We start from the raw sequence: 23,940 nt of genomic DNA on the forward strand, positions 1-23,940 counted from the left end.
CCTGCTCATGCTTGCTCACTCTCTCTCTCAAATAAATGAATGAAAAATCTTAAAAAAATAAAAGAAAGAAAAAGAAAGAAAGAAAAGAAAAGAAAAGGAAAAAACTAAACTGAAAGTATACATGAATTGCATAACTTGGGGTTTGGTTTTGTTTTTTTTTTTTTTTTTTTTTTTTTAAGTGATGTGTTTTCTGGACCTATCCACTAAAATGGCTTTAAAATAATTTTTCTCCTGGAATAATGAGGACTCTTAGCACCTAATCTGTAGCTTCCAACTCCATTTCCCACTAAGAGCATCAGGGCACCTTGGAGAAAAGGCCCAGGTCTGGTCAGGGACAAACAAGGTTTAAGCCAAGCCTGGGACAACTGGTTGTGCTTTCAAAAGATGAACCGAATCATGTCAAAAGAACACAGAAGGCAGTCCCCAGTGGCGAAAGGTTTTACCATTTCAGTTCAAAAAAAAAAAAAGAAAGAAAAAGACTATATGGATCCAAGCACATCCAACCAATGAAAATCCCTATGTCCACAATTATATTTTATAAAAACAAAAAAAGCTCCAACAACATATTCATTCTCATTTAAGGCAGCAACTCCTCAACAATTAAAACAGTTAATTAAAGGGAAAAATTCACCCTGCCTGTTGTAAGAACTATATTTTATAGTAACCAAATAGCCATGGCCCCAACTGATGAAAGAAACATACACTTTGTGGAGAACACTAACTACAGGTAGAAATGTAACTAGATTAGGAAACATCACCCATTAACCCGGATCAGAATTGTTACTTTAAATAAGGATTATCGGGACGCCTGGGTGGCTCAGTTGGTTGGACGACTGCTTTCGGCTCAGGTCATGATCCCGGAGTCCCGGGATCGAGTCCCGCATCGGGCTCCCAGCTCCACGGGGAGTCTGCTTTTCCCTCTGACCTTCTCCTCGCTCATGCTCTCTCTCACTGTCTCTCTCTCAAATAAATAAATAAAATCTTAAAAAAAAAATAAATAAATAAATAAATAAATAAGGATTATCAGTTGGTGCTAAAAAAGAGGGGGGTAACCCAGATGACTAGCCTCTGGTGAAATGAACATTCACACAGTGCTGAGGGCCACACAGATCATTTTCGGGTCTTATGAGGGGAACCTTATTCAAGAGGGAGGGCTCAGATTCTCATCACCCTAATCCAGTAGCCAATCTGACCATCCATAATAGTGGGTCAGTCAGATATTCTGTGTCTTCTCACTTGATTCATGGATCATTAATGATGTATTCTAACCCAAAATATGTAACTTTCATCCATTTTATTTTTTTTTTAAGATTTTATTTATTTATTTGACAGAGAGAAATCACAAGTAGATGGAGAGGCAGGCAGAGAGAGAGGGAAGCAGGCTCTCTGCTGAGCAGAGAGCCCGATGTGGGGCTCGATCCCAGGACTCTGAGATCATGACCTGAGCCGAAGGCAGCGGCTTAACCCACTGAGCCACCCAGGCGCCCACTTTCATCCGTTCTAGATACAACTTCTAAGCTGCAAGAAATACAGCAGAAAGGATAGCTAAATGACACCATGAGAAAACAGACAAATCCGGAAGTCAGGACAAAGTGGTCAGGTCTCTGTAACAAGTCAGTGTAACAAAAGAACGGGGGGGGGGGGGGGGGGGGGAGAAGGAAGGGATGTGCTAGGTTAAAAAAAAAAAAGTAAGGATCATAACAAGCAGATACGATGCAGGGTACAAACCTGAGATCATAGAGGATATCAGTGTGGTAAAATGAAAATGTACACATTATTGGCTGAAAAAAAGTCTACTGCAAAACCATATGCACTTAGAATGGTTCCTCAAAAAGTTAAAAATAGAATTAGCATATAATTTATCAGCTCTACTTCTGGGTGTATATTTACTCCAAAGAATTGAAAGCGGGAACCTTAAGAGATCTATATGCCCATGTTCATAGCAGCATTATTCACAGTAATCAAAAGGTAGACACAACCCAAGCGTCCATCTGTGGATGGATGGTCAAACAAAATGTGGCATATACATACAGTGGAGTGTTACTCAGCCTTAAAAAAACAACGAAATCCTGGCACATGCTATAACACAGATCAATCTCAAAGACATATCAAGTGAAATAAGACAGTCACAAAAGTACAAATACTGTATGATTCCCCGTGTACCAGATGCCTGGAGTAATCAAAGTAGAATGGTAGTTGCCAGGAACTGGAGGGGAGGAGGGAATGAGGAGTTGGTATTTAGTGGGCATGAAGTGTCAGGTTTGGAAGATGTAAAGGTTCTAGAGCTAGATGGTGGTGATGCTTGCACAACAATGTGATTGCACTTAATGCCACTGAACCACACACTTACCAACTATTAAAATGGTAAATTGATGTTATAGTATACTTCACCACAATTTTTAAAAAAACAGCATTACCACTATATGACCTAATTTTAGTGAAAAAATGCACATACATGAACAGAAAAAATCCGGAAAGACACATGCTAAATGATCTCTAGGTGGTGAAAACTGCTCTTCCACATTTATCAATGTTCTGCAATACCTGTACCACCTACTACTTCTGTAGTAAAAGCTGATGTTATGCAAAGGGATCGGGAGGGAGACAAACCATAAGAGACTCTTAATCTCACAAGACAAACTGAGGGTTGCCGGGAGGGGAGGGGGTAAGGAGAGGGTGGTTGGGTTATGGGCATTGGGGAAGGTATGTGCTATGGTGAGTGCTGTGAAATGTGTACACCTGACAATTCACAGACCTGTACCCCTGGGGCAAATAATACATTATATGTTAACAAAAGTAATCAATTAAAAAAATGAGCACTAAATTTGATTTCATAAAACTATAAAATGTCTATAATTTTTTAAAAACACACCCAATAAAAAAGGAAAAGGCTACAGAAAAAGATCTGCAGTAAGCATGAGATCAAAACTTAACTCCTGGGGCACCTGGGTGGCTCAGTCATTGAGCATCTGCCTTCACCTCAGGTCATGATCCCAGGGTCCTGGGATTGAGCCCCGCATCGGGCTCCCTGCTCTGCAGGAAGCCTGCTTCTCCCTCTCCCACTCCCTGTGCTTGTGTTCCCTCTCTCCCAGTCTCTCTCTCTCTCTCTGTGTCAAATAAATAAAGTCTCTAAAAACAAAACAAAACAAAACAACTTAACTCCCAAACATACTGAAAAAGCTTACAAATAAAATTTTTTTACTCTCTAAAGCCCAAACAGAGAAATGGGCGACAGACTTGAACAGGGAAACAACAACACAGGCAAGTATCATTTATTTATTTCACTTATCAATTACTTACTTCATTTATCAAGTAAATGAAATAAACTCAAATTAAATTACCAATACCATTCTCTCACAATCAGATTGTTGAAAGTATAAAATGCACTCTCAGATGTTCCTGTGATATTAAAATTTGATCACATCCTTATGGAGGGCAATTTAACCCTATGTATCATGTGCTTTTAAAACAGTTACAATACTATGAACCACTGATACAGGAAACACAGATGAATCTCAAAACCAAAGTGCTGAGTGAAAGTGTACAAGAGTACATACCATGGAGTTCCGTGGGGACGGGGCTTCTGGGATGAGGACTGTGTTTTGTATCTTGACAGAGGTTGGGACCAGACAGCTACGTATGCGTTTGTCAAAACGCAGCAAATATACAGTAAGTATTTGTGCATCATTACAGTATGTAAATTCTATCTTAAAAGAAAAAAATATTGAACTCTAATATTCATGTTGCAGTGTTTCAGAGAAATGCACTGCTGTTGGCAATTACTTTAAAATGCATCACAGAAAAAGGAGGTGGGTGGAGAGAAGGACGGGCAGACGGATATACGGGATAAAGCAAGCACAGCGCTAATGTAAAACACAGGAGCTGAGTATGCAAGTGCTCACCATAAACTCCTTCAAGAACGCTGTATATTGGGGGCAGCCAGCTGGCTCCTTCCGTAGAGCACGGGACTCTTATTCTCTGGGTCATGAGTTGGAGCCCCACATTAAACATACAGTTTCTTTTTAAAAAATGCTGTATAGGGGCGCCTGGGTGGCTCAGTGGGTTAAGACTCTGCCTTGGGCTCAGGTCATGATCTCAGGGTCCTGGGACTGAGCCCCGCACGGGGCCCTCTGCTCAGTGGAGAGCCTGCTTCTCCCTCCCTCTCTCTCTCTGCCTGCCTCTCTGCCCACTTGGGATCTCTGTCAAATAAATAAATAAAATATGTATTTTTAAATGCTGTATAGTTGAGATTTTTCATCACAAAGTATTAAAAATATGAAAAAAAAATAGTGAGGAGCCATTAGGCAAGCCTTCTGCAGTGCTAGAAAAGGTCAATCTTAATCTGAATGGTGGTGATATGTGGTACAAAAGGGTAAAATTTGTATCAAGCTGTACACTTTTTTGTACACTTCACTGACTGTACCTCAAAAAATGTCTTAAACAAATCAGAATAGGACTTTAAAGTGCATATAATTAATAGCCTCAAAAAAATAATGAGTATGGTGCAACCAAAACACACGAATAAGCCTAAGGAAGGGAACAAAGCACAGGTCTTGAACACGAAACCCATCCAATGGAAGAGCCCGACAGGCTAGAGAAGGAAGAGACCTTGAGGACTGAGGCGGAGCTACAGGAGTAGCTTCCGCAGCCTTCCACAGCCCTCCCTGACTAGAGCACAGAGACGGGAAAGAAAAGCAGAGAAAAAGGAGATTCAGACTATCTAGATCCCACCATTTGGATGGAACCACAGAAGGTAAATGAACACACGGAAGAGGGACACCTGAAGAAATCATAGCTCAATGTTTCCTAGAACTAAAGAACATAACCATTCAAAAAATAGTTTTAATTACACTTATTTGCAGTAATCTACATAGATGTAAGGAAACACACCACCATTTTATGAGAAGCTGCTCCTGATTGTGCAATTTCAGTGACTGTGCAACTTAAGTGATCCTTGCTCCTTTCCCTATTTTTCAAGATGTCTACGATGAATGTTACTTTTACAATGAGGAAAAGTAAAAGTTTCTTTTTATAAAACAAATCCAGACCCGAAGGACAAGAGAGGCTTTTAAAAAAAAAACTCCCACCTTGGGGCACCTGAGTGGCTCAGTTGGTTAAGCATTTGCCTTCAGCTCAGGTTATGATCCCAGAGCCCAGGGTTTGAGCCCCACATGGGGCTCTCTGCTCAGCAGGGACTCCCCCCTCCCACCGCCCCCGCAACTCATGGATGCATACGCTTTCTCTCCAATGAATAAAATCTTTTAAAAAATTAAAAATTTAAAAAAAAACCAAAAAAACAAAAAAAAACCTCACCTCTCCTTTGCCTGGCTTCTGCCCCATGCTGTTATAGTGAACCTGTAAGTGTCCCTGCAAACTTGGGCAAGTCATCTGATCGCTTTAACTTCTTTAGGTCTTTATTAGGAACAATAAAATCCCTCCTTCCTCTCACAGGAGTTTGGGAAACACCAAATGAGACGATGTATAAAAACAGCACTTGGTAAACCACAGAACACTATACAAATGGGGACATGTTATCACAGTCCTTCTAAGCTGGTAAACCCCAACCTCTGAGTCACCCTCCACTGCCCTCGCCCCTCACCACCCCCCACGTTGACCTGCCCCCCCACCCCCGCCTGCCAGCTTTTCCTTCGCTCGTTCACTCCTTCCCCAAGCCATCACGCCACATTACCTCTACCTGGCCTCACCCTACACCTGAACCACGGCCCCCGGCTGCTGGGTAGTGCGCCCCCTCCAGCTCTTCCTCATCCCAGCCTCTGTAAAGTTCCTCCAAAAACTTAATCTTCACTAAATAGGTTTACCCTGTAACTACCCTGCTGAAAATGAAAAGCCTTTGGGAGTTGCAGAAGTTTACAGGACTACAAGGCATTCCATGGAATTCACAAACTCCTGCCCCTGGGTTTTCAGGCCCTCCCTCCTACCTGTGGTCAGGCTCCCCAGATTCTGCAGAACAAGTCAACACCTCTCACCCCCACATATAACACACCCCCCCCCCCATTCACTACCTATCCAGGCCTCCCAGTCTTCCCTAGGCAGAGGTGAGAGGTTTGATCTGGGCTCTCTCTGCATCTTAGGACCAATCCAGACCAGGCTCCTGCCTGTTTTCCACACGCCCTCTCCACCCCTCAGGCACTTGCCTCGCTTCCAGCTCAGAGGCCTGCCCCACCTTTCCTGAGAGGGCCGACTGCTTGTGCCCGGAGGCCAGGGCCTGGACAATCCTCCCACATCCTCTAAACAAGGCACTGGAAATTCATCTGTTAATCATTTTAGTACTTAAACTTTCTTAGCCTACATGAATTTCATAGCAATTACTTCTTTGGTTTTCTGTGTAGCTTTAGTATCTATGTATATATCTATTCCCACATAATATACTGTTTAGCTATTATGCTTTAAAAAGTTCTACTTTGTAAATTCTTCTATAACCTCTTTCTCTCAACTGAAATTGATCTATGTTGACACCTGAAGCTATAACCCATTCATTTTCAAAGCTGTGAAGTATCCCTTTTCAATATATTTGAATATACAACTTATGTATCCACTATATTGCTGATAGAGTTTAATAAAAAGGTTGCTATTAGAAGCACTGCTGTTATGGACAATCTTGTATATCTTTCTAGTTCACACATGTAAATGTTTCTAAGAGTGAAACTTCTAGGTCATAGGGTCACACATTCATCTGTACCTGATAATGGCAATTGTTTTCCCAAGTGCATGAATACTTCTACCTATACAGCATTGAGGACTGCCTCAAAATACGTCAAGCTTTTAAATGTTTGCCAATTCATGGGTGTAAAATGTTATTTCATTGTGGCTTTAATTTGCATTTCCCCAATGAGGTAAACATCTTTTCATGTGTTTATCAGCCATTTGGTTTCCTCTTAAATAACAGGCTGGTCTTGGTCTTTAGCTGTTTTCAACTGCGCTGTCTTTTTCTTAATTGATGTGCAGCTGTTCTATATATATTCTGGATACTAATCCTTTATTGGTATTATGTGTTACAAATTTCTTCTTCCAGACTATGGCTTTCCTTCCTTTTCACCCTCTTTTGATGAGGAGTGCTTTATTTTAAGGTAGTTGAATTTGTCAGCCTTTTCCTTTATGACAAATGGTTTGTGTAACTTGTTTAATAAGCCCTTCCTTACCCAGGGGTCATGAAAGGATTTATATTTCCTTTTACGAAAAAAATGTTATAAACTTCAAAAAGGAAGTTACATAAGCAATCAATAGGCACATAAAAGGTCCTCAAAGTTATTAGCCATCGAGGAAATGTAAGTCGAAACCACAATGAAAAACCACCACATGTCCACCAGGATGGCTAAAATTAGGAAACTGATAACACCAAACAGCGGCAAGGATGTGGGTCTACTGAACTTTTATTATACATTGTTGGCAGGAGTGTGAAATTGTAGAACCGTGTCAGAAAAGGTCAGACAGCTTCTTAAAAAGCTAAACGTACAGCTATCCTCTGATCAACAACTCCGCTTGGTACTTCCCTAAGAGAAATTAAAACATATGGCCACAAAATAATTTATAGTAGACTATTCGTAGCAGCTTTATTCTTAATTGCCAAAAATTAGAAAAGACACTGCTGTTATACACCGACAAGAGAATGAAGAAGTGGACTGGGATCTAGTCATAACAGAATAATACTTAGCAAGAGAAAACATGCAAATAGCACGTGCAACATACGTGAATTACGAAAACATTGAGCTGAGTACAAAAAGTCTTATACTAAAGAATACGTATTTTGAGATCCTATTGATATGAAACCTAACAGAGGCAAAAATAATTTAAAATGGATAAAAATCACAACAGTGGTTGCTGGCAGGTGGGGTTAGGAATGGGGAAGGAACAAGGAGAACTTTCTGCGGGGGGATGGTAACATTCTGTATCTATTCCGATGGTATATACGTCTGTCAAACAAAAAGGAAACAAATTCTGAACTCTGGTAAGTGACGGGCAGACTGAAGTGTTCAGGAGTTAAGTCCACTGATCCCAGGAACTTTGAACTTCATGCAAAAACAGAACATTATGAGCGACAATGGGATGGCAAGAGGTGATGAAGCACAGGGGGAAAATGTTACCCGCAGAATCTAGGTGGGAGGGAGACAGGTACTTTGCTGTTTGCTTGAAATTTTTCACAATATTAGAGAAAAGACAAAAACATTTTCAAGAGGAAGAGATTGACTTTAAAAAATAAGTGAATATATTGGAGCAAAGTTTGCCTTTGAAGAGAGGTGACTGAAAGAAAAACCTCATTCCTCAGCCGTGCTGGTGACTTGGAGCTTGTAAAACACTTCTACACAGATTATTTTAAGTGATCCTCACCAAAACCTGGGTATTCTAGTCTCATTTTATGCTTGAGAAAACCGGGATCGGAATTGGGCAAACACCACACAGCCGGTGCTGGACAGAGCTGGACCCAACACGGACGTCTCTCCCCGGCTCCTCTGTGGTGATGCAAACACACCTCACCCGGGAGCCACACAACCCCGCCACCCGCTGCAGGCAAGGCGCTCTGGGCTGTCCCCCCACAGAGCTCGAGGAGCCAAGCAGGCTCCTGTCCCCAGCAGCGCATGAGAGAAGGATGCAAGCAGACAGGAAAAAAGCACGAGTTCAGCAGACCCAAGGTCTACTTCAAACCCACCGGGCACAAAAGCAAGGGCAAGCCCCACTCCTCGCCACCTTTGAGGCCATGTTCAGAGTTTAGGGAAATCTGTGACCTTCTTCCGGTCTGTGTGGATGGAGAGATGCACACGGTGCCTGCGGCTAAGAGACTTGCCAAAACACTTCGCTGCACGGTACGCCACCACTCTTCTTTCCAAGCCGAACAAAAGTAGAACAGGAGGAGGGGACCCAGGAACATTGGTCAACCCTAACTCGGCCAGAATTGAAGGCAAAAGCTTTAGCAATCACCCCACACAGTAATCACTGGCTCCGGGGATTTTGGCTTTTGTGAAAGCACATACAACACACCCCAATTGTGAAATTTAAACAAGGTGAGTGAGCCCCACATAAGAGGAATAAAAGCCCGCCCCGCCTTAGAGACTGGTCTCTATGCAGGCATTCACGGAGTGTGCTAACTGCTTTGGGAACTGTAAGGAATCTAGGACATAGTCCTTGTCCTCAAGAGGCCTCTAATCCCGCAGGAGGCTCCTGTCAGATCTCCTAGGCCTGCAAGGGCTACAGGGGAAGATCCTAAGGGCAGAGAAAAGAGAGAGCAAGTACAACCAGGGGCTCAAGAAAGACTCGGGCTGGGCCTTGAAGAGGCACACATGCAGAGCTGGGGTAGGGGGTGTCGTGCTCTGGGCAAAGGCTGATGGGAAGAACTAGCCTCAAGGGGCCTTCTGGCCAAGGAAGGCTACCTGAAGTCCGGGCAGGAGGAAGGGAGAGCGAAAAGGACTCCTGAGGGGAGCCTGCCAACTCATGTCAGAGAGCAAAGAGAACAAATGAGAGGGCCTCACAGATGCCTGACTTCGGTTCACGGGGGCAGGGCCAAAGATGGATGCAACTCTCCAAACTCGGGAGCTCCGGCAGGGCTGGAACCAACTCCCCCAGCCAGCCATGACTTAACAAAGTCCTGACAATGTGGATTCAGGATGCCTGCTCAAAAGCCAGGTGCACCTGCTGCAGCTGCAACCCAGAGGCCGGCCAGAGGATGGGAAATGTAGTGGAGACAGGGAGTTAAAAGAGAACAGTCCAGGAGCAACGGGTTTGAATACGGCTTAGCGGTGTGAGTGTGGGTGAGCTTCTAACCTGTGGTGCCTTATCTGCAAAATGGAAATGACACCAGCCTTCTCACAGAGTTGTAAGGACTTGATGAGATAACGTTAATCTGTAAGACATTCGGGCACAGTGCCCGCAACATCAAAAGCATCCCAGAAATGGTGGCTATGATGAATACGGATAGTCTGCACTCCAGGAACCTCTCTGTGTTGAGAAACCAGGCTGAAGCCACTGACCTTGGACAAGACCAAGGGATTACTCATGCTCTAAGCAACTTCGCCCTCTCTTCTTTGATTTTTAATTTTAATTTTTAAAAAGTTCTGTGCTGGGGCACCTGGGTGGCTCAGTGGGTTAAAGCCTCTGCCTTCAGCTCAGGTCATGGTCCCAGGGTCCTGGGATCGAGTCCCGCATCAGGCTCTCTGCTCGGCGGAGAGCTTGCTTCTCCTCTCTCTCTGCCTGCCTCTCTCTGCCTGCTTGTGATCTCTGTCAAATAAATAAATAAAACCTTAAAAAAAAAAAAAAAAGTTCTGTGCTTTAAGGCATTTTAGGTTATTCCGAGACATCTGCCTCACCCTGTAGACCACATCATGAAACTTCCCCTATTAAAGAGCCCATCCTAAATGGGCAAGCTGTAGAAAGGGGAAAAAAAAAAACCAGTGTCATAAACCATTTCACAGGAAACATTTGTGTCAGAAGGGACCACAGGCCTCATTCCAACCATCACTTCAGCAAGGAGGGTCTGGGCTAGCCCAGCGCAGGTCTGTGCTGATAGAGCTGTGATACTCAAAACATCTCTGAAGAACCACACTTCATGTTAAGATGGTAATTGATATTAAGCACTAAAATGATACAGAATATAAATGCAAAGTATTTTTTTATATATAAGACGAATTCAAGAAAATGAAAAAGCAATATCTGCAGAGGTAAATTATAGTCACATTTTCAGGAACAGAAAGGTCTCATTTTGTAAACTACACTTTCAGAAGGAAACTTTCAATAATTCCATAATCTATGCAGAGTCAATGACCCCTAGTTGGGGGGGGCGGGGATCAGACAAGTCAGAGAGAAATTTGCTTTAGTTAACGGAAATATAAAAATCTGATTGGCCCACTCTGTACATTAAAAGCAAGCAAGAGGGGCGCCTGGGTGGCTCAGTGGGTTAAGCCGCTGCCTTCGGCTCAGGTCATGATCTCAGGGTCCTGGGATCGAGTCCCGCATCGGGCTCTCTGCTCAGCAGGGAGCCTGCTTCCTCCTCTCTCTCTCTGCCTCTCTGCCTACTTGTGATCTCTCTCTGTCAAATAAATAAAATAAAATCTTTAAAAAAAAAAAAGCAAGCAAGAAATTTTATTTCATAGCTAAGAAACACCAAGAAACCACTAAACTTTGGGGGACATCAAGCTGGTTAGTTCCACCAGTTTTGAGGAGGAAGAGAAGAAAAGGAAGGAGGTAAAAAAAATAAGAGAAAATTGGGAGAAGAGAATGGCAGAAGCAAAGGCCAGCAACAGGATGGGGTGGGCAGGAGTTGATTATGAGCGCTCAGGCCGAGAGCCCTCGGTGAGAGGTCAGAGTGTGGCCCGCTACCACCTGTCACCTGTTATGCACTGCTCGTCCAGCTGCACTAATTAATCCTTCAGTCTTTGGAGGGAAATCTACTCTGCTCAACAGGCTAGAACTCTATTATTCCCTAGTATAAATGCTCTGAAAGGGCAATAACCAGAGATTTCCACAAAACCAGATCTAACCCTCCAGCCTCCGCTCCAGTTAAAACTGGTTTCTACTTCCTTTCTATGGGCTGGGTGGATTTTCCACTTCTCCAGCCTGGCTAACACAATTCTCTAATTCGACAGATGTCTGTAGAAGGCCCGCTATGTTGGGGGGGGGGGAGGAGATATGCAGCAGTAAAAGAGAGAGACTTGAGTACAGCCTCACAGAGCTATTTAATGACAAATGGGGGGGGGGTGTCACAGCAATGTACCAGGTGTGTGCACAAAGGAGGGGGGGCCCATAGGCTCTCCTCTGACACTCCTGCCTCCACACTCAAATCTTTCAAGGGCAACTCAAGTCCAAGTTAAGGAAAGAGAAGACCCAGTAAATCCAGACTCACAAGAAAATATTGAAATGTTACAGTTAAAGCTCAAGCTGATTAAAAACAAAACTCTAAGTGTTCGAAATGAACACAGCATTCATTATCTGTAAGCACACCGACTATAACTCCTGAAATGAATAAACAGAACACTTTGAGTAACACTCGAGCGAGTTCATATATGATGACCCAGCCTAATGTATTAAAAGATCCTGAAATACCTTTGGAATCATTAAGAAGCAAATTATGTTTATTGTGTTCTACTGTTAAGTATATTTCTTGTACTTTGAATACTGGTATCTCATGTTAGGAATCATGTCCTAACATGCGACCTAAGATATAACTCTATAAAAAGGCTCCATAATCGAACAAGTCTGGGAAATGCTGCACTCTCTAAACACCATTTGGAGAGTCACAGTGTATTTTAGGAAATTAAGTTTTTTGACAAATCCTGCATAAAAGAAATCTGCCAAACTTAGTCTGAGCCAGTATTTCCCAAACTTATTTTGACATGGCTCCTTTTTTTCATTCAATACTTAATAACAGTCAACAAGTTACTTCAAGGAACACACAGGGGATACACTGCAGTGTAGGGGAAAACACTAATTAATCTGAAAATGCAATTATCAGTTTCCCAAGCATTTTGATGAACTAGTGTTTTCTGTATGTACTATCAAAATACAAAAACTTCCCCAATGAATTTTTTTAAATCCATTGAGTGATATGCTGATTTATTGTATTTTTAAGAAGAAATTTTAAAAATTTTTTTAAACATTTTATTTGAGAGGGGCAGGAGAAGAGGGAGAAGCAGGCTCCCTGCTGAGCAGGAAGCCCCATGTGGGGCTACATCCCAGGACTCTAGGATCATGACCTAAGCTGAAGGCAGATGCTTAACTGACTGAGCCACCCAGGCACCCCAAGAAGAAATAATTTTTAATAAACTAAAACTGGACCTTGGTATATTAGTATTCAATACTTGATCAATTCTTGGCATATCAGAATTCAAATTAATTCTGTAATAATTTGATTTTGCTAAATCACTGGACGTTTATCTTCTCTAACCATGTATTTTTAGATTTCTGAAATGTATTTGATAATTTTAAAAGATTCATTCCCTTAGGGTGCCTGGCTGGCTCAGGTGATGGAGCGTGCAGCTCTTGATCTGGAGATTTTAAGCTGGAGCCCCCACAATGGTTGTGCAGATTACTTAAAATATTTTTAAAAAGAAGAAGAAAAGGGTGCCTGGGTGGCTCAGATGGTTGAGCACCTGCTTTCAGCTCAGGTTATGATCCTGGGGTCCCGGGACTGAGTCCCACATGGGGCTCCCTGCTTGGCAGGGGGTCTGCTTCTCCCTCTACCCATCACCCTTCCCTCTTTTCTCTCTCAAATAATAAAATCTTTAAAAAAAAAATTAAAAATGAAAAAGAAATGACTCCTTCCCTTAAAGAAAGAATAGCTTTAAAAATGCTGATATTTACCTCTGCCCTATTACTGGAGATGCCCACATACAAGTATCTGTAACGGAGATCCAGTATCAACATGTACAGTCTGTAATTAATAAGCATTTCTGTGGTTGTGGTGTTGTTATTTGACTTCTCCTCTGGAAATACTAATATTACCTTAAAGCCTATATTGGAGGTTTTATGGGGTCAATTCCAGTGACTTTATAGTTTCATCCTTCGGTTAACAAAGAGCCAAATTCAGCAAACATTTAGCAGCTACTATATGTGTGCCAATGCATTAAAAACTGTAAATAATTAAATAATGTCTTTTTCTGTGCCCCAACTCAAGACAATGGGCTGCCAATGGGACAGAATATGTAAGACTCTTAAAAACTCAGGGGCTCTACAATCACCATGGATCGCAGAGGAACAAGCTGCTCCACCAGAGATGCTTATAAGACAGGGGGGTGAATTTTAGGACACGGACACCACCACAAAAAGGCAAGACACAGGGCCTCTTTCTAAAACGGCTAATTTGGTGACCTAAAAGTTCATTATTAGTTAATGAGAGAGAACCAATATTAGACATGGGTCAAAAACCTGAAAGCTGTTAACACTTCCATATTCAACTTCACCGTGTGATGCTTTTTTAAAGCCAATTAGGTGGGCTTAATGTCTAAGCACTACCCTGACATTAGGAACAGCTGGGATTCACAGTCTAAAACCATCACAGGTTTCTTCAAGAATCCGTAGAAGGAATCCAACTTCTGATCATCACAACAAAGTTAGATTTTCACCGGGGTATTGAGGGGTGGGGAAGTCACTTCATCTAGGTTACCGTCTTTCTCACTTTCCTAAAGAAAAGGCGTCATGGATGACTGCTAGAAATTTAACACAGAAAGTGAACAAACGGTATCAAACTTGGGAGGTCTAGCAAACCCCGGTAAGCCAGAAAATCCAAACAATTTTACAAATGACTTTTTAAAAAAGCAGCAGCAACGAGAGGGATGATCAACAATCCGAGGCCATGCACACCAGAATTTCTTTTCCTAGTTTAATAAAACATAAACGCATGAAATCCAGCTCTACAATTTCAAATCAGAGAACTGGACAGCTGTTGCTGTGTGCCTGAATGAACACCTTTTCCCTTTTACTCCCCCCACCGTTATCTTCCCTTTAGGAAATCTTAACGAAGCTTAAGCGCGGAAACTTTCACAAAAACGTACGGCAAGGCGATGCGCGCTGGAGAAGACACCCAACGGTGAAAAGCAGCCACAAAACCTCCCGGTCAAACTACTTAATAAAAAATTAACTCTGTTCTGCTGAATGCGTCAAAAATCGCGGTTCTGATGGTCTTTTCTCATTACATATGCTTTAAAAACAACACGTATGGCAATAACCGTGAACCTCAAATCCATGTGCAATGGAGCAGAGCTGATGGGGCTTCGGATTACGTTTTAATAGTCCCAGAGAAACTGGGGAACTGCGACCGCATGCGCGTGCAAAGCCGACGGAGGGAGAACAAAACAGGGTGGTAGGACCCAGCGCCGCGGCTTCCCCCGGCTGGCCGCCCTTCCCTTTCCATCACGAGAACCCAAAGAACAAAGTTCACGCGGATCTACCGTTTCGGGGGCGCGCCACAGGACCCTGGGGGTTCCCCGCTCTTGGGGAGGGAAAGGACTCGAGCGACCCCGGGCAAGTGCGCCGCGGGCCCCGTCGGCTGGGTCCCGGGAACCGACGGCGCGGCTCGCAGGGCGTCCCGCTCGCAGCCCCACCGACGAGGGTCGGAGGACGCGCGGCTCGGGCTTCCCTCGGGCCGCTGTCCCCGCAGGCGGGGGCCGGCGCCCCGTCAGAGCCACCCGAAGCCGGGCGAGAGGGCAGCGCCGCCCGCGAGGGAGCCCCGCCCGGCCCGGCCCGGCCCGAGTTTCGCCGCGGACCGCAAGCCCCCGAGCCCCGGCCGCCCGCCCGGCGCCCCTTTACCTTCCTGCCGCTGCCGTCGCGAGGCTCGGGCTCCGCGAGGCCGGCGCCGCGGGCCGCGGGCGAGGCGGTGGTCTTCGGGCCGGCGGGCGGCGGCAGCGGCGCGGCGGCTCCCGGCGCGTCCTCGGCCTCCTTGCCGCCGTGGTACACCGCCCGGCCCTCGGAAATGTGGATGCTCGGGGCGCAGCCCATGCTGGCGGCGGCGCGCAGACACGCTGGCGGGCAGCCGCGATCCGGTCAGCAAACGGCCCGCCCGGCGCCTCGGGGCCGCCGCGGGCGCCGTGTCATCGCCGCCTGGGCGGGCGGGCGGCGGCGGCGGCGAGCGCGGGTCTCGCGTCAGGAAGTGCGGCCGCCCCTTTTATCGCGGTGCGGGCGCGGCGGCGGCGGCGCTGGGGAGGGGGCGCTGGGGCGGGCGGCGCGCCGCGGCCGCCCCTCCGAACATGCCCTTCCTGAGGCGGGAGCCGCCGGCCGCCTCCCTCACATCGCCGCGCTCGCCTGGCCGCGCCGCGCTTCCGGGGAATTTCGGGGGAGGAGATTTGCGCTCTCCCCACCCGGGCGCGGGCAAGTCCGCGCCGCGCGAGCGACGCCGCCCTGGCCGCGGGGCGGCGCGACCCCCGGGGGAGGTGCGCTCCCCGCCGCGCCCGCCGCCGCCTCCCCGGGCCCGCAGCCCGCGCCGCTCCGCCTGCTGGGCCGCCGCCGCGCGAAGAAACGCCCCTGGCCCGAGCGCCGGCAGCGGGGAAGGCCGGCCTAGACGCTCCTGCCGTTGAGGGGTGGGGGGGTCGAAGGGCGCCCGTCGGGGCTGCGAGTCCACAGCCAGCCCGGTGGGGACGGAGCCGCCGGCTCAGGCCGGGTCTGGGGCCGCGCCGTCGAGAAGCGCAGAGGCGGCTGCGCTCTCCGGGGAGCTGCGGGCGGCGCGGCTCCGGCTCCGAGCTCCGGGCCGGGTCTTGCCGGCAGCACGCCGCGCCCAGCCCCCAGCGGTGACCTCCAGCGGGTGCTGGCGTCAATGCAAAGCAGCTGGGGCGCCCGCCGCCACCTCCCGGCGCCGCCGGAGACTGGGCATGCGCGGCCACGACGGGAGGGGGCGCGCAGCCCGGCGGCGGGGAGGAGGGAACGGACTCGCCCAGGGACACACAGCCGCCTCGGGCCGGAGGCCGCCAAAGTCCGGACCGCGGGGTTCGAATCCCGAGTCCGTAGTTCAGCAGCTGCGTGACTTGGGTTACTCTCGCTGAGCCTCTCATTCGTGAACGAGGCCGGCGGACCTCCGTTTGGGGTACTGGCGGCAGGGCAAGGAGCGCACGCGCGCTCCGGGTCCCGGGCGAGAGGGCTCCGGGCGTTACCAACCCGGCTGCAGTGCCCCGTGCGCTCCCTCGCGCGCAACGACTGGAACGCCAATGCCAGGCTGCGCAGGCGACGCGGCGGCAGCGCGGAAGAGCCCTGCCCGGGGCAGGCGGGGGCGCTGCCCTCCGCTCACCTGGAGCCCGGGGCCCCAGAGGCTCCTTGCCCGCGGCCACAGCGCGGCGTCCGCCTGCGAAGTGGGGCCCGGGAGGCTGCTCGGCGCGGTCAGAACCGCACCCCCGCACACACACACCGGCAGCTCGCTGTGCGACCTTGGACGAGTCACGCAGCCTCTCTGTGCTTGAGGCTCCAGCCCCAGTCAAATGGAAGACGGCGTCCCCGCGCGTCCACCGCATACCCCGCAAGCGGCCCACCTCGGGCCTGCCCGCACTCCCGCCCTTCTTGCAACTCCCGGGACGGGGAGACCCCGGCGAGGCCGACCCCTCCTTTCCTCTCTGGCCGTCCACACCTTAACTAACACGGCCCTTCGGCGACCCTGAGATGCCGCGGCTTGCGCCTCGGGCGGGCTACTGTGAAGGCCCGGAGGCGAACTTCGGACTGGAGTCCCCGCCCTGGCGCTGGGACTGCGGCACGGGCTCAGGGGCCGGCTAGCCTGTGCGGCCAGAGCGCCGGGAAGCAGCCTCGGCGCCGCTCCAGCCGCAATCTTCCGGGCCCGAGGTGCCCACCGGGCGGTTTCCTGACAGCGGGGAGCGGAAAGGCAGGGTAACCCGAGAGCGCCTGGGTGCTATTCGCCCTCTACTAGCCGAGCTGGCCCAAACCACTGGCACGTGACTCCATTATCAAGTTTAAGCACGTTAAGCAGTAATTTCATTTACGCCTCCCTACCTTATAAAAGTACCACCGGCTCAATGACGATGTCTTGAAAGAACAGGAAAAGATTCTTATAATCACCCGTTATTCCACCTAAATTGTGGAGGGTTTACTGCCTTTGTTCTGCAGATTTTAGAAGGCAATTTTCAGGGCAGAATCTGGACCCTTCCAAATAAAGACTTATTCATGAAGAAAACGCTTTGAACCACCAGAGTGCATGAAAGTCTATCGCGTGTCCTCTGTCCTCCCCGCCCGGCCAAGAAGTCAGGCCTTGATGACTCTGGGCATTGACCTTGCCCTCTCCAGTTCCAGGCTGTTCCAACTCTCACTGGTCCCTCCCTTCGCAGGCAGCACCTTCGTGTCCTGACCTTTCCTTGGAAATCCTTGAGCCCTGAGCTAATTAGGGGGGTGGGGTTGCTTTGCCCTGCCCCTGCCCTGCTGCCTCCCCTGGCTGCCTATGCCTTAGCAAGCTGGTCATTTACTCTCTCTGTTCCGAGAGACCTGCTGGGGAGCAGCTTTCACTGACTTCCAGCTCTGCAGTTTGGGAACCCTAGACTTACTGGAAAGCTAAAAAAGATGCAGGAGCAGACAGGAAAGGAGTCATCTGCCTTCTTCCGGGGTTACAGAGAGCAAACCCCACTCACTTTTTTCCACACCCAGGAACTCAGCCTGAGATGCTCCAGGAAGTCACAGCCTGCCCCGCTCAGCTTCAAGCCCCTAACGGTCAATTCCACCCTGTCCCCACGTCCCCCAGCCATAACCTGCACCCCGAGGTCCCTGAACTATTCACTCTATGAAACCCATCCCCTCAGGCCTCGGTGACAGTGGACAGAAAAGGGGCACATTGACAGAAGTCACGCAGACTTCACTGGCATGTGCCACCCACCGGTTCACCCAGATCTCCCAGGCCCCTACAAAGAATCCCGCACTGGGAGGTATCCAAGGAGCTCATTTACAATCTGCATCCTGCTGGAGGAGATAGACTTTCCACCATGCCCAATACACTCCACCCAGCGTGCCCCCACAACCCCAGGCGGAGCGGCTGGACCCCCGCAAGGCTCGGCGTTGTAGCTAAATGTCTGCTTCAGTTCTTATTTCTAGGATCAGCATAAGGTCAGTGGGGCTGGGAAAGAAGACAAACCAAAGGATAGATGCCTGGCCCCAGCCTCTCCCTCTACCACAGTCATTCCCAGGAGACCTGGTGGTGCTCACAGCCTACCTCCCCCGCAGGCTGTCCATTAGAGACAGGACAACGTGGGTTCCTACACAGCTTTGTGTATCTAACACCAGAATCTACTCACCTCTTCCACTAAAGCTGATCCTTCCTAAGTCAGTTCTCTCTCCTGGTTTTACTGCCTTTTGCACCCAGGGGTGAGCACTTCAAAGATTGTGCCTCCGACACCCAGTTCCCTACTCTTCCCCTTGCCTTTCCCATTGAAAGCAAATGGGAGAGCTCCTGCGCCCTGGGGTCTGAATCCCAGCACTGGCCTATGTCGCCTTTCAGAGCTGCTTTCCTCCCTTGTGAATGCAGTATTCGTGATATCTGTCTCACCGGGATGAAAGACACTAACTGAAGTCAAAGGGCCAGAACGACTACTGAGCCCAGCCCACTGCGGAAACCTCTGGAGGACAGGAAATCACCATGAGGATTGACACCCCTACCAATCTGTGCATCAGACTTCATCACGATAATTTCTCTTTCAAAACTTTGCATCATGTGACTTTTTTAAAATGTCATTTTAAAATTACACATTCTATAATTTACACATGAATACATGGTGGGAGAATAGTTTTGAAAAATCAAATGAAGCAGGAGTATATAAAGTGTTCAGAGCCAAAGGAAAGTTTTCCTCCCGCACCCCCATTGCTCCCCTATTGCTAACAGTTTGGACCACGTGCTTCCCGACCTGTCTCTACGTTAAATGTAATATATTACACACACATACACACACACAAGCACACACACATACACGCAGAGCTGTTATAGTGTCACAAACAGAGCTGCACTGAATATCCTTGAATATATTTTTTTCTGTAGGATGGACTCCATGAAGTTGAATTGCTTGGTCAAAAGCTATATCCCACACTATGCCAGCTCCAGAAGGGATGAAAAGATAGAAAGAGAGGCGCCTGGGTGGCTCAGTCGATTATGCATCTGCCTTCGGCTCATGGTCTCAGGGTCCTGGAATCCAGCTCCACGTGGGGCTCCCTACTCAGCGGGGAGTCTGCTTCTCCCTCTCCCTCTCCCGCTCTCCCAGCTCATGCTTATTCTTGTGCTCTCTCTCTCAAATAAATAAAATCTTTAAGAAAGAAAAGAAAAACATAGGAAGAGCCCAGCCAGGCATGAAGGACTGAGAAGAGGAACTCCCTGGATACCCCCTGTGCTGCTGGATAAGGGGGGCACCCAGCCAGCCCCAGATGTAAGGCCTCTCCTGGACATCTTCTCCAGACTCACTGGCCTCTTTATCTTTCTCTCTCTTCGTATTCCCACACCTTCGGTAAAGTATGTTTGATTGTTGCAGCTTTTCTCCGAAAAGAGAGTTTCTCTTGGGCCAGAACTGTTAGGAGGGAGGAGCGCCCCCTAGAGGCCAGAATCGTGGAAGGCTAAGCCCCTAGCACCCCGTTCTCTACATCCAGAAATCAGGTGTGCACCTGCATTTCTCTCCTATTTAGCTCCAGACCTTCGTACTTGTAGTTCACCCAGAGTCTGGGATTAACAACCCAATGTTGACTCCCTTCCTCAAAATGACCTGGAATCTCGGGCTTCTTGGTTTCCAACAAAGGGGTCTGTCCCCAGTACCCACATGCCCCTCGTGCCCTGTCCCTTGGCTCCGTCCATCCTTTCCCACTAGGCAAGGGGGTCAGATCCTTTCCCACCGACCGGATAAAGTCCAGAATTTTAACACTGCCAAATTTGATTGTAAATATCAGAAACCCAACTCCGCCTAGCTTAACAAAAGTAGGTACTTATTGGTTAATTTCTTCTAAAGACAGGAAGGGCAAGAGAAGCTCAGCGTCAAAGACACAGATACCACAGACCCAGATGTCACCAGGACCTGCTCTCAATCCTGATACCTTGACCTTCCAGACAACATTTGCCATGATGCTGGAGCCATGGCTCAGGAACCCTGGCTTCCATTTTCACCGCCCCATAACTACCCTGTTGGTGTCCACAGCACCATGAAAGTTCTTGCCACAAGTTCCTAATACGGAGTGTCCCAGGGGTCCATCCCTACTTCCAGAGCTGTGCATCACAGGGCCCCATGCTTAGAAAGCCCCCCCACCACCACTCTTGGTTTAATGCTCAGCTGTCACCATCTTAATAACTGTTGAGCAAAGATCCCCACATTTTCACTTTGCACTGGGTCCCATGGCCACCCAAAAGCACACTTCTAAAAACTATACTTTGGGGCTGCCTAGGTGGCTCAGTAAGTTAAGCATCCAACTCTTGGTTTCAGTCAGGTTGTGATCTCAGGGTCTTGAGATGGAGCCCTACGTCAGGCTCCCTACTCAGCAAGGAGTCTGTCTCTCTCTCTCTCCCTTTGCCCTTTCCCTGCTTGTGCTTGCTCTCTGCTCTCTCTCTCTCTCTCTCACTCTCTCACTCTCTCTCTCTCAAATAAATCAATCTTTTTTTTTTTTTAAGTGCACTTTTCAGGTGTGTGTAGGGGAGGGAAGCATGGGGGAGTCTGTGGAAGAATGTGGTGCCCCAGGGGACATTCACAGACTCTGCTCCTGCAGCCCATGTCATTAGGTTGGAGTGTCAGACCTCGCCCGCCACGCCTCTGAGCCCAGTGGGCACCGCCTTCCCCGCCACCTCCTGGCTCAGGCCTGGGCCTCCCTCTGCCACCTCTGTGGGTGGGACAGACCTCAGAGACCATCTCCTCAGGAAGTGGGCAAGTGGAGGGTGAGGTGATGGCTGAGGTCACTCAGCAGAGCAGTCCCAAGGTCCTCCAGCTCTGGGTCTTTCCCTGGGGGAGAGGGTAGGAGCTGCTCACCCCAACTTATCCAGCCTCCCAACCGCCAGCCTGAGGCTCTCAGCCAAAATCTACTTAAAAGAGCATTTGGCTTCTGGGGCTGAGATCACTGTTGGTCACCCCTCCCTGAGGGGAGGAGCAGGGGGGGAGCAGAACTGCAGGCTCTCCTGGCCTAGTGTCAAGACATCCCTGAGAGGGGACCTGTGATGGCTGTGACACCTGCCAGCCTGACCGTGTGAGGTTCTCTGCTATGCACCTCATGAGCTCACTCTGCCGATACAGGCCTTAGGCCTCCTCCAAAGCTCCATCCTGAGGACCTCTGGGAGGTCACCCCATCATTATCCCTGACTCTGGGGTCCTGGCACTGACCTCTGGTGCTAGAAAGCTGAGGCCCTGGAGTCCTCAGGGTGTGAAGGGCTCTGGGCGAGCAGGGAAAGGCACACTTCCAGGGTGACCAACCAGGTCTCAGCTCACCTAAGCTCCTCTCAGTGTTAACACTGAAGGTCTTGCATCCAGGGAAACCCCCGGTCCCAGGCAAACCACATTGGCTTGTAGGCCCTGCAGCCCCCGTCTGCATCAACCAGAGTTTATATCTGGGCAAGGAACCCCTCCACCTTCAGTCCACAGTGTGTCTTTTGGGTGTTCAGACTCGTGTCCACTCTGGGCAGGAGGGAGAGAGACACCAGGGCCCTGGGGCTTCCCCCCTTCTCCTCCCGCACATAGCACACATGCTCCTCCCCCCCCCCCCACCATTTGGCCCCAGCTCAGGCTAAACCTGAGCTCACGTCACGCTACATGGAAACATTCCCATCTCAATGTCCCCAAAGCCCTGCGAGGTTGCCATGATCATCCTCCTGTCGTGGAAAAGAAATGGAGGCTCAGAGATGTTAAGTAACTTGTCCCAGGTCACACAGAGAGCCCATGGGACAACCAGGTTTCAAACTCTGCCCTGTGGGACACCAAAGGCCAACGTGTCCCTCCTGGACAAGAGCGTCCACGAAAATAAAGTCTGCTAATAACCAGTTACATACGGGAAACTGAGGAGCCAAACATCCCTGATGCTTAAGAAGCTGAAAGTGAAATACAATATTCCCCAGAGCAACTGGGGGCTGCTCCCTTCCCAGGATAAACGCGAGACTAAATGCAAGGCAGCACACTGGTTACCAAAAGTATTTGGGGCTTTTTAAATGTCAGCCGCAATGATCATGAATCACTCTTCTTAAAGCTTTTAATCCAAAGTAACCCTCCTTGTCCCCTGCCTCCTCTCCTGCTTCAAGCCGCTTCTGCTGGCCTGAATCACCCTCCAGAACTGTGGGTCTAACCCCCGCCCCCCAAAGGGAAAACTGTCATTCTCTTCTCCGGAGAATGGCGTCCTGTGTGTTCCCGAGCCAGCTTGCAGGGGAGAGAAGACTTTGAAGGGGGAATATTCTGGTGCAAATAGCTGTGTGCAGCTGGAAAAAGTCAAGGTAACAGGCCGGGCCTCATGATAACCAGGGTTTTCGATTCATCCCTTCATGTGCAGAGACTCTAAGGAGCACCCGGCCAGCATGTGTGGGCACTGGGCTGGATACCGAGGATACGATGACGACAAAAGAGCCCTCCCACCCCCTGGAAAGAGCTAGCAATCTGGGGCAGGTGGGAGGCATCATTCGGCTCCACAAGAGTGTAATCACTCGCTCACGAATGCTGTGATGTGCAAGGAGCTGTGAGTGTATATCATGGTAGGAGATGAGTTAATCTTGGACAGAGGAGAGTGAGCACTAAGACATTTTCCCTGAGTGGAAACATGACTGAAGAGCTGCTTCTTGTGCCTGGAACCCATTCTCCCTTCCTGTAACTATACTGAAATTTCCTCTGGGAAACTGGTCACCCCTAGCCTAGTATCAGCTCAGATTATTTGGGTAGAACATTTAGCAGGTGCCACTTCCCTGACCACAGACATTGATTGAGGGACTGGCACATGAGCCATGCCAGAGTTAATGAATATTAGTGTTATTGGTTGAGCCCTTGATCAAGCCATACCTGAAGTTAGGACTATGCTGGGACTTCTCAGGTTTGATAGCCAAAGACTTCTGCTTTCTGCTTCAGTTTCTTTGGGTCTGGTTTTTGGTGTCCTGCAACAAAGTGTCCTATCTGGACTAGGAGGATGAGTCAGAAATAATGAGATAAAAAGTAGAGGAAGGAACATTCCAGGCAGAGGTAAGAGAAAGTGCAGAATGCAAAGTCCCTGAAGGGAGAGGAAGAAGCAAGGTATGTTCAGGAACCGAGTCCCTTCTAGGCTTCTGACCACTGGGCTCAAGCTCTTTTATAATAATTTCCTTTTAAGCCTTCACACCAGTGCTCTGGGATATATGTGTTATCAGTCCTCTTTTACCAGTGAGTGAACTCAAGCCCACACAGGGAAGGGAACTTGGCTACTGTCACAGAAAAGGGACATAAACCCTGACTCTGAAATCTATGCTGTGGATCCACATATGACATTGGGATGTTGGTCTGCTCCCTCTGCCCAACTCCCAACTGTGAGCAGCTGGTTTCTAGCTGGGTTTGGCCAGTG

The 23,940-nt window shown here is 48.6% G+C and overlaps 1 protein-coding gene across 1 annotated transcript in view; it reads right to left on the minus strand.

Moving 5' to 3' along the window:
• The window catches only part of PDE8A (phosphodiesterase 8A), a 146,333-nt gene extending 130,706 nt beyond the window's left edge, over positions 1–15,627 (minus strand). Inside the window, exon 1 of the mRNA XM_045067284.1 lies at positions 15,250–15,627. Coding sequence (XP_044923219.1) covers positions 15,250–15,438 — 189 coding nt within the window. The 5' untranslated portion in view covers positions 15,439–15,627. The remainder of the gene's footprint in view (positions 1–15,249) is intronic.
• Positions 15,628–23,940: the final 8,313 nt, after the last annotated feature.

This window comes from Mustela putorius, unplaced genomic scaffold (assembly GCF_011764305.1).
Source record: "Mustela putorius furo isolate JIRA1106 unplaced genomic scaffold, ASM1176430v1.1 tig00003875_pilon_pilon_pilon, whole genome shotgun sequence".
Lineage (NCBI taxonomy): Eukaryota > Metazoa > Chordata > Mammalia > Carnivora > Mustelidae > Mustela > Mustela putorius.